Consider the following 10,608-nt stretch of genomic DNA (forward strand, 5'->3'; position numbering starts at 1 on the left):
GGTTCTAATCCTAAAGATAGGCTATAAAAGCCTGAATCTTTTTAACAGCTAATTTTTTTCTTACTAGAAAATTAATTTGTATTTTCATTATAAAAGAGAAAATACAGAAAAAATAATATCCAAACTCCCATGTGCCAAAAAACAATATTTGGTGCATATCTATAATCTATACATGTTTTTTATTTTACAAAAGTGGGATATTATACTTACTGTTTTAACATGCTTTAAAATGTAGGCTAGTTAGTACAAAATTATTTCAAATATAAATATTGTATAAAATAGCAGGTGAGGGTTCCTGTCTTTCCTAGGTCTGACTTTTTTTTTTTCTAATAGGATATTATATTATACACGCTCTTTCCACCTTGTTTGTTTTGTTTTTTTTTTTAAATATTTTATTTATTTATTTGACAGGCAGCGAGGGAGGTAACACAAGCAGGGGGAGTGGGAGAGGGAGAAGCAGGCTTCCCGCTGAGCAGGGAGCCCGATGTGGGGCTTGATCCCAGAACATTGGGATCATGACGTGAGCCAAAGGCAGACGCTTAACGACTGAGCCACCCAGGAGCCCTCTTTGCACCTTGTTTTTATTATGTTTTGGGTGTCTTACCCATTAGAACTTATTGGTGACCTTATTCTTTTTAATGCGTATATATTATTCTGTGTATGAGTATCTTATAGCTTATTTAGCCAATCCCTTATTTAGTGAGATTTGGGTCCTCTCCAATTTTACAATATTACAAAGTACTGTAATGAATGTCCTTGTACATTTATCTGTGCATTTACCACAGCATTTCTGAAGGGCGTTCCTAGAAGTAGAAATGCTAGATCAAAGGATATGAATATTTAAAATTTTAATAGATACTGTAAATTGCCCTTCATAATAGTTTTTTATCCTTTTTTCTGTTTAATATGACAGGCAAGAAATATTTCCATTTTTAGCTTGAATTTAATTTTGAAGGTGAGGTACCATTTCATGTGTTTATTTGTGAGTTATATTTCTTCTGAATAGCCTATATATAGGTTTTTGCTGTTGCCTTTATTCTTATTAAAAATAATTCCTCCCAGGGGCGCCTTGGTGGCTCAGTCGTTAAGCATCTGCCTTCGGCTCAGGGCGTGATCCCAGAGTTCTGGGATCGAGCCCCACATCAGGCTCTTCCACTGGGAGCCTGCTTCTTCCTCTCCCACTCCCCCTGCTTGTGTTCCCTTTCTCGCTGTCTGTCTCTCTCTCTGTCAAATAAATAAATAAAATCTTTTAAAAAAAATAATAATAATTCCTCCCAAATTATTGCCTTTTCATTTGTAGTATCTTCTGATCCATAGGACTCTTTTGATAATGGAAGTTGATTACATATACCAGTCTAGCTTGCTTTTTAAGAAATTATCCATATATCATCAGTTACTTTCCATGACATTGAACATTCCCTTAAATATTACCATTTCTTTTGGTCACATTTTTGTAGCATAATTTGTCTTATTATGTGGGGTGCCCGGGTGGCTCAGTCAGTTAAGCATCTGCCTTCAGCTCGGGTCATGATCCTAGGGTTCTGGGATCAAGTCCCACGTCTGGCTCCCCACTCAGCAAGGAGTCTGCTTCTCTGTCTCCCTCTGCCCCTCCCCCTGTCTCTCTGTCACTCTCTCAAATAAATAAATAAAATCTTTTTTAAAAAATTGGTTTATCTTCTTACATACTATTTCCAGTTTTTATAAACAACAGTGTGAAGAATATCCTTGAAAGTATTATCTTTGATTACATTTGATATATCCTTTGGCTCCATTCTTAGAAATTGAATTACTATGATTAAAGAATATAAAAAATTTTAATGGGGCGCCTGGGTAGCACAGTGGTTAAGCATCTGCCTTCGGCTCAGGGCGTGATCCCAGCGTCCTGGGTTTGAGCCCCACATCAGGCTCCTCCACTAAGAGCCTGCTTCTTCCTCTCCCACTCCCCCTCCTTGTGTTCCCCCTCTCTCGCTGGCTGTCTCTCTCTGTCAAATAAATAAATAAATAAAATCTTTAAAAAAAAAAAGAATATAAAAAATTTTAAGGCTTTTGGTTCCTATTGTGAAACTGCCCTCCAGAGAAGCCGTATTAGTTCATATTTCTAACCTTAGGCTTTGAGAGCACTCAGTAGAGTTATTGTTTTTTGTTTTATTTTATTTTACTTATTTTTTAAGATTTTGTTTGTTTGTTTGACAGAGCACAAGCAGGGGAAGCAGCAGGCAGAGGGAGAGGGAAAAGCAGGAAGGAGATCCCAGGACCCTGGGATCATGACCTGAGCCCAAAGCAGATGCTCAACCAACTGAACCACCCAGGTGCCCCTCAGTAGAGTAATTTAAATTACAAAAGTAATATCCTGAAAATGTAAATGAATGGATATGTGCTTCACCCTCACACATACTCATGCATTCTACTTCCTAGAGATCTAACCACTGTTCATAATCTGTATGTGTATTCTTCCAGTGCATGAACACATAGGGAAGAATCCTAACAGGCAAGATGGTGTATGTTCCTTTGCTCAGGGTGGTCCTCTTTTTCTATTCTCTGCCCAGCTAGAACCCTTAATCTTTTGATACCTGTCTCCTCCATCTTTTATTCTTCCAATTCTACTTTGATCTTTAGAGTAAAGAATTCTTGGATCAGTAAAGAAATTGTTTCCTGGAGCATCCTCCCTCCCCTGTCAGGCTCCCTGAGGGCAGGGACTGATCAACACTAGACCACCTGTACTGTACTGGGCCTTGCAATAAAGATAGCCTGAGATGGGGCTACCAGGTCTGCATCAACTCTGACTCTGATGCTTCCTAGAGGTTCTCAAGTCTCCTTAGTTTTTGAGTGTTTACTTTAAGAAAAGCAGTAGTTAACCTCTCCACCTGCACCTAGCAGGAGTTGGGGGGACTTTCCCAGAGGGTGGGGGTAGGAATTGAGGTGCATAAATACGACTTAAGGCTGACTGGCAGCTCTGAGTTAAAGTGGGTGGCCTCTGGAAGTATGTAGGTTTAGGTTCCATTGTGGCACAGTTAACTAGCTCTGTGACCTTGAGCGTTTCCTGACCTGAGTGGTTTCCCCCACTGAGGTTACGAGTATTGGTTAGGTAATGTGTAGAATGTTCAGAGCACCATCTCTTGCATATGGTAAGCACTACATAAACATGAGCTGCTATCATATTAATCTGAACTTCTCCAAATTAGGAGAGTGCATTGGAAAGTAGATCCCCCACCGTATTTATATGCCAAAGGCAACCAGAGCCCTCCCCACCCCACCTCAGCATGGATCCAACTTCTTTCAGCACAGACCTGCACTCTACTCCAACAATCAGCATGTTTAATGGCGTTCCCCTGTGGCATTGTCCCCTGCCCCCTCTGAAATTCGCATGCCGTGGGCTCGGACCCGATACAAGCATGTGAAACGGGGGTGGCCCCAGTTGCTTAGAATCTGGATCTTCACCTTGGGAAAGGCAGTTGGAGGGTCATTCTGGGGAGACAAATGGATCGTGCCAAGGCCTGCTGTCCCAAGGGCTGCCTTCCTCCCCAGTCTTCCTTTGCCGTTCCATTCCTTTAGCACCCTTACCCCCAGAGACACACACCTGAAGGTGGAAAGTCTGAATCTCTGATTTCTCCACATCGAAGGTGAATTTCCCCAAGAAAACTTCAGTCTCATCATCAACCTGGAGGCCCTGGTGGGTGAAGAGTGAGTAGAGGAACAGTGAGGCACAGGTGGAAGAGGGAGAAAGAAACTTTATTGAGGACCTACTATGGCAGTAGTTGTATGCGCACTCTCATGTATTTTTTTGGTGTTAGTGTAGTGTGGGATGCGGGCTCCCAAGAAACCAGGTTGCAGTTTAGTCTAGCCAATTGTTAGCTGTGTGACCTTGGCAAATAACATCCCCTTTCTGAGCATTACTTTCCTCATCGGTGAGGGGGGAGATGATAGCACTTTTTAGGTTGTTGACTGGATGACTGGATGCGTGGATGTTGATGGGATGTTACTGGATCCAGGTAAAGTACTTAGCACAGAATAAGTGCTCAATAAAGCCATACCTAATGTTTGGATATGTTTGTAATTCTAACCTATAGGCCTGAGAGGAGAGTGGTAGTATCTCCATTTTACAGGTGAGCAAGCGAAGACTCAAGATAGTGACACCAGTTTTCATGACTGGTACTTTCTAGGCAAAATCCCCACCTCCTTAGCCTCAGCCCCACTCACGTAGACGGCGAAGTCGCGGGGGGCGCTGTTGGCTCCCCCGCTGTGTGCCACACTGGGTGGTGGGTGCTGCAGGGTGATGTCGCTCAGTTGCACACGACCCGGTAGCCGGATCACCACCTGGCCCTGGTCGCCTTCAAAAGCCCAGCAATTCCCGGGGAACACATCTGGCTGCAGGCGAGCAGGTAGACCTTCAGAACCCACGGACAGAGCGACTACGGCCCTTCCCCAGCCTGGGCATTGGTTCAGGTAGGCCCCGCCCTCAGCTCCACCTCTTCATCGGTCCCGCCTAGTCCTCCACCCCTAGCGCGGGTGTCTTTCCAGCCAGATCCTGTTCAGTGCCCCAGTCCCCAGCACCACCATGCCCCGCCTCCAGCCGGGCCCATCCTCTGCCAGTCAGGGCCCCGCCTAGCGCCACGCCCTCTGTTCTGCCGGGTCCCACCTCCCGGGAGCTGTTGGGTCCTTTCCCCAGCATCCCGCCCCTGGTCTGGTTCTGCGATCCAGTTTCCAGGCCCACCTCCAGGATAACCGTTGGCGGCCGCGCGTAATTCCAGAAGCTGAAGCGATTCCAGAAGTAGGCAATGTTCGCATCCTCATAGTCGTGTGATGTTTTCTCTAGGTCAATGGAGGCCCCTGGAGCAGGGAGAAGCAATCATTCAGGGGCTTCCAGGCCTGACCGACAGCTGGGGCAAGGTCTCTAAGGTCGGTCTCTTTGGGCCGGTCATGAGCGTAGGTCTGTCTGTGTCTGTGTCAATGTCTCCGTCTCTTTCCGTGTTTCAGAGTCTCAGTCTTGCAGCGTCTCTGGGTCTTACCCACAGAGCTCAGCGCATAGTCGGGTTTTCTCACAAAGTCTTCATTCAACCTCTGGAATACAATCTTGGCCACTCTCTGAAAAGAGGGAGGGCGGGTCCTGGAGGGACGGAGCTTGCAGCAGATTTATAGGGGGGCAGAGTTCTGGGACTAGGTTCTCTGGGTTGGACTTTGTGGGTCCTGGGAGAAATCCCAAGTCGGGGCTCTGGGGCGGGGCTTAGCGCTCGGGACCCAGGGAACGGTGCTCGGCAAGGGGCTTCCAAGGTGGACCTTGGACTGAGCAGTGTGCGAAGCCACGGGGCGGCACTTCGGACAGACAGGAGGCTGCAGGCCTCACCTCGCTGTTGGCTGCGCGAACGCTGGACACCTCCTTGTGTAGTTTATTCAGCTCGGCCTGGAGCTGCTGCAGTTGCTGCCCCTGGGAGCGCACACGCTCGTGGTACTCGCTGCAGGCGGGAGGTTGGCATGGCACGGTTGGCTCCCTGTCCCCCTCGGCACTTCCCGTAAGGCCCCGCACAGAAACGCCTTTAAGCCCCCTAATTCCCCACCCCAGGTGCCCTCTTTCACCTTAGAGTCAGCATCTCCTTCGGTTCCTATTGGAGAGAGGGAGGGACAAAATACAGGGCTGTTCAGGTCTCACCCACTTTCTTCTCCCCTTCAGCCTGGGAGCAGCCTGACTCAAAGGGCCTTCTTTTTGAGGACTGCCACCCCCCTTCCCTGACCTGCCAGGACCTCTCAGAGACCCCCAACCACCTCTGGGCACAATCTTTCAGAGATCTGTTTATATTCCTTCCTTAGGATTAGCGCTTCCAGAGCGGATATCCCCCTCCCACCAGCCCAGGGGACCCCCACAATCTCCAGGTTCATATCCTGCCAACCACCCACCCTGGGATAGAGTTGCCCTGACTCACATTCTCCAAAGGAGGGACCAGGTACAGCAGCCCCCACCAGAGTGCTGGAGAAAGAGGGGTGGTCTCAGGGTAAGCCAAGGGAGAGGGTTTCCCTGGCATAAAGGGGTGGTGAGGAGAGAAAAGGCCTGAGGGGGGCTGCTGCGTCTGAGGGGGGCTCGTGGGCTCCGAAGGGGACTGTGAGCAGCTGAAGGCATTGAGTGGGCTTAGGGATACAGGAGAAAATGTGCCAGGTTTGGCTGCACAGCATCCAGGGTTGGGACCCCAGGGGATTCTCCACCCCCTCACCTGCCAGAAAGAGGCTCAGCAGTGACACAGCCGTGAGCAGGAAGCGGATGGAACAGACCTCCCTGAAGAACGGGAGGGAGACTGAGGCCCCGGCCCCTGACGCACCCCGCAGCCCCACGCTGGGCCCTAGACCCAGCTCCCGCGGACACGAATCAGCCAGGTCTGATTGAGTCAGGCTCAAGCCTCCGCGGGTCCGGCCCTGCTCCCCGCCCCATTCCCTCCCTCTGACCTGTACACAATGACCAGCACGTCTCCTACCAGGGACAGCAACACGCTCAGCACCTGCAACAGCAGGCCTGGGGAGAGGAGAGGGGGCTTAGAAGCGGGACAGAGATGAAGAAGGGCTCAGAGAGCGTGGGGTTCGAGGTTCAGCAGGGGCTTGGGAAGAGAGGGGTGGGCTGGGAGAATTAGATGGGGGCAAGGAGAATGAGTTCAGGCTCAGAGAAGGTGGATCGGGGTCAGGGAAGGGGCTGGAGACTGACACGGGCACGGGGCTTAGAACGAGCAGGGTCTCCAGAAATGAGAACTGGGGTTTCAGAGAGGGCCGCCGGCGGGTCAGAGGGGTTCCGGGCTGGCCTGGCCCGTACTCAAGAAGTTCTTGGACACGCGCGGTGGAGGCATCTCCTGCCTCAGATCCAGCGTCGAGAGAAGGTCGAGCTGCTCCTCAGAGACTACGGGAGAGCCAGCCGGTTCTGCGGGAGCCCAAGGGCGCCATTGGGGCCTTGCGCAAGGCAGGTCCACTCTTCCCCCGGGACCAGGCCGCAGGTTCCCCAGCCCAGAAGCGGGGCAGGCCCCACAGGCACTGGTCCCACCGCATCCCCACCCTAGGTCTCTCTGCACTCTGAAGCCCCGCCCCTCAGGGAATGCTCAGTCAAGACACTGGTTTCCCCCCGCTCCCCCGCCAAACGGAGGCGCGCAGGCAAGTCTTGATGCTGCCCTATTTCTTTGTAGCCACTTATGCTAACACAGAGGCCGCGCCTCCTCAGTGGTGTCCAATCTCAGGATTTCCCCGCCCCTTCCCAGGATGTCCATCACACCGAGGTCCCGCCCCTTAGGGAATCGTATTTGATGCCTCCCCTCTTCGCCCTACAAGCCCCGCCCCCTAGGGGTGTCTAGATAGATCTCATCCCGATTCCGTGCCAAGCTCCGCCCCCTGGGCCCCGCCCCCTCCCTCAGCTCTCCCGGGTTCGACCCCGCCCGCACCCGAGGCCCCGCCCCTCACGGTTGCCGCGCCACAGGCGGTCGGCCCATTGTGGCTCCGAGGCGCCGGCTTCTGCCGAGAGCTTCCAGCCCATGTGGTTCCTCCGGGCACTCCTGCGCTCAAGGCGGGCTCACCGCAGCTCGAGCCCCGGGCTCTTCTGCCCTCGGGCTCCCCGGGCCCCGGCCCAGCTGACCGGTGCCCGCTGCTGTCCCCGGAGGTGACGCTCACTGAGCTGTTGCTGTTGTCGCTGTAGAAGTTGGGCGTGTGCTTGTGAGGGGACGTGGCCGAGCCCGGGCGGGGGCTCCGCCGCATCCTGACCCCGGGGCGCCCTCCCACGGACGCCAAAGTCGCCGCCGCCGCCGCCTAGGCCCTCGGCTCTCCTTCAGCCGATGTGCGCCGTCGGGACCCCACGGACCCTGTGTGCAGCCGGCGGGCCCCCCAGCCGGATTCAACCCTCTCCCCTGTAGCTGAGCCCGGCTGCTGACGTCATAAAGGAGCCTATGGTCTCTACGGAACTCCCTGAGGGTGCGTCACAGAGCTAGTCGTGACGACCCTGGGAGCCACGGTAGTCTCATTCTTTCCCATGTTAAAGCAAGCGATGACATCACATCACTTCCCAGAACGCCCTATCTTATGCACTTGTCATAAAAGACTCTCTATCCCCCTTCCTGCTTAGTTTTTCTCCTCAGCTCATATCACCAACGTGCTGTATATTTACTTACATATTTCTTCATTGCCTGTCACACCCACTAAAACATAAATAGGCAGGGATTTTTGTCTTGTTCACTAGTGTATCCTCCAGGACCTAGATAGGCTTAATGAATAATGTTAAGAAGGGGCAGGGCACTTCTAAATAAACATTTAGTTTCTTTTGCGGGCAAACCCTTCAGGCCCCTCCTCTCGTTCTCCTCCTCAGGCCAGAGAACTCTGACCTTGGGATGTGTGCTTCCCTCTCCCAGACCCATATTCACCAGGGGCCTGTGGGGTGAGAATTCAGTACCCATCAACTACCATACCCATACTCAGATCCTGAGTTACTGAAAATGAAATGAGGAATCACAGATGGTCACAGTCAAGAGACCAGAGGTTCCCAGACCGGGATCCCGCTGTGCAGCAGAAAAGATGTTCAGGTTCCCAGGTACATTTTGAGATTCGACTTCAGCATTTCTTGAGTGGGTGCAGGAATGTGCATTTTTAACAACCATATGTGTGATCCTGATTAAAGGCCACACTGAAAAGCAATGCAGTGCATTCCATGCACATTACACAGCTGGGCAAATGGGTCCAGAAACGGGAAAGGAGTTTCTAGAGTCCACACAATGTATGATAGAGATTACTATTCCAAAATCCTGCCCTCAAGCCCAGTACTTTCTGCCACATCCCATCTTTTTTGGAATGTTAGGAAGAGAAAGTGACAGTTCTTAGAGGGGCTGAGGGGGAGGGAAAACTTGTCAGCCTGTGTTCCTGCCCAGAGCGGAAGTGGCCAGGATGCCTGGGCGGCTCAGTGGGTTGAGCACTTCTGCATCTCGGGATTTATCCCCCCATGGGGTTCCCTGCTCAGCGGGGAGTACGTTTTTCCCTCTCCCTGCTCTCATGCTATTGCTTGCTCTCTCTCTCTCCCTCCCTCTCATATTAATAAAATCTTAAGAAGAAGAAGAAGGAGGAGGAGGAGGAGGAGGAGGAGGAGGAGGAGGAGGAGGAGAAAAAGGGGAAGTGCCCACACTAGTTTCCAGAGGGGTGACATCAATAGATGCTTGATTATATGCCACAGAGTTCAGGGGTGAAGGGAGGGAAAGGCCAAGGCACTGCAAGCTAAGAATTCTGGTCCCCTCTCTGCCTTCCTTTGGATCCCATTGCCCCTGTCTGTCAACTGGGGAGATGAAGACTTCCCCTAACATCTGGGGCCTTAAGGTCTAACCTGGACCTTACTTAAAAATAGAACAACCCATGCCTGATTGTCTGGTATTTTGTAGACCTCAAAGCTTATCTGAGCAGCTAACACCTGGGAAACAGGAGAACAGGGCCTCCCAACCCCTCTGTTGAGTTGGAGAAGTTGAAGCACAAGGAGGGACTATGTCTGGGGCAAGGCCACACAGCAAGACCCAGCTCCTCTGAAGGTCTAATCTTATCTGTGCTGCTGCTTGATACATTCCTGGTACACAGGTCAAAAGGACAAACACAGATTCCAGAACCCACCCTGCATTCCTTCCCACTGCCTGGATGTCCTCTGCTCAACTCCTGTCCTCAAAGCCCATTTTATTTTTTCTTCCTTCCTTTCTTTTCTTTCTTTCTTTCTTTCTTTCTTTCTTTCTTTCTTTCTTTCTTTCTTTCTTTCTTTCTTTCCTCCTTCCTTCCTTCCTTCCTTCCTTCCTTCCTTCCTTTCCTTCCTTCCTTCCTTCCTTCCTCCCTCCCTCCTTCCTTCCTTCCTTCCTTCCTTCCTTCCTTCCTTCCTTCCTTTCTTTCTTTCTTTCTTTCTTTCTTTCTTTCTTTCTTTCTTTCTCTTTCTTTCATTTATTTAAGTAGCCTCCTTGCCCAATGTGGGCCTTGAACTCATGACCCTGAGATCAAGAGTCACATGCTCTACTGACTGAGCCATGCAGGTGCCCCCTCAAAAGCCCATCTTAAACACTGTCTCCTCAGGGAAAGCGCCTCTGGCCTCCCTCTTCTTGAGTTCCTGAATCCTGAACCTTTCCTGCTCTGATGGGAATTGGACTTTCTACACTTTGTGTGGTGTTGGAATCTGTGAAGCTACTGGAAGACAGAACATGTCTGATTCACCTCTGTGGCCGCACCCGTCCCCTACGTGGTGGCATAGCACAAGTCTTGCGTATAGCAGGTGTCATTAAACAGAATGATTAAATGGATATGCACTCAACACACAGTTACAATCACACATGGGTTCAGACTACCATATACATTCATTCCTTCATTCAGTAAAAGTACTGCACATCTGTTTCAGGGTTACTAACCTAAGCGAGGAGCTCTATGTCCAGAAAAATGCACAATTGTTCAATATTTTATAGACAATTTCAAGAATTTTCAGACCCCCTGGAGCTTATCCATGGTCCCACTAGTAAGACCCCAAGTCCTCAAGTTAAGGACCTCTGGCTCCTGGTTAAGAAGTGTTCTGAACACTTGCTGTGTGCAAACTAGGGATGTACATTCAACCACTTTTTAATTCTAATGTGTTGAGTGCCTGCAGCACTA

The 10,608-nt window shown here is 50.5% G+C and overlaps 1 protein-coding gene across 2 annotated transcripts; it reads right to left on the reverse strand.

The window, feature by feature from the left end:
* Positions 1-881: 881 nt before the first annotated feature.
* SPAG4 (sperm associated antigen 4) lies at positions 882-7,729 on the reverse strand. 2 transcript variants are annotated; one of them, XM_026503387.4, is made up of 12 exons: positions 7,404-7,729; positions 6,788-6,892; positions 6,430-6,496; positions 6,201-6,262; positions 5,916-5,959; positions 5,572-5,597; positions 5,342-5,450; positions 5,007-5,082; positions 4,712-4,827; positions 4,198-4,365; positions 3,578-3,667; positions 882-3,465 (listed from the first exon to the last, which is right to left on the reverse strand). In XM_026503387.4, exons 1-12 carry the CDS (start codon positions 7,711-7,713, stop codon positions 3,316-3,318), a joined length of 1,323 nt encoding a protein of 440 aa, XP_026359172.2. In that variant the 5' UTR covers positions 7,714-7,729; the 3' UTR covers positions 882-3,315. The 2 variants fall into 2 exon arrangements, with proteins under 2 accessions (XP_026359172.2, XP_026359171.2); XM_026503386.4 differs by having other exon boundaries at positions 7,423-7,573.
* Positions 7,730-10,608: the final 2,879 nt, after the last annotated feature.

The sequence above is a fragment of the Ursus arctos genome, unplaced genomic scaffold (assembly GCF_023065955.2).
Source record: "Ursus arctos isolate Adak ecotype North America unplaced genomic scaffold, UrsArc2.0 scaffold_16, whole genome shotgun sequence".
NCBI classification, from domain to species: Eukaryota; Metazoa; Chordata; class Mammalia; order Carnivora; family Ursidae; genus Ursus; species Ursus arctos.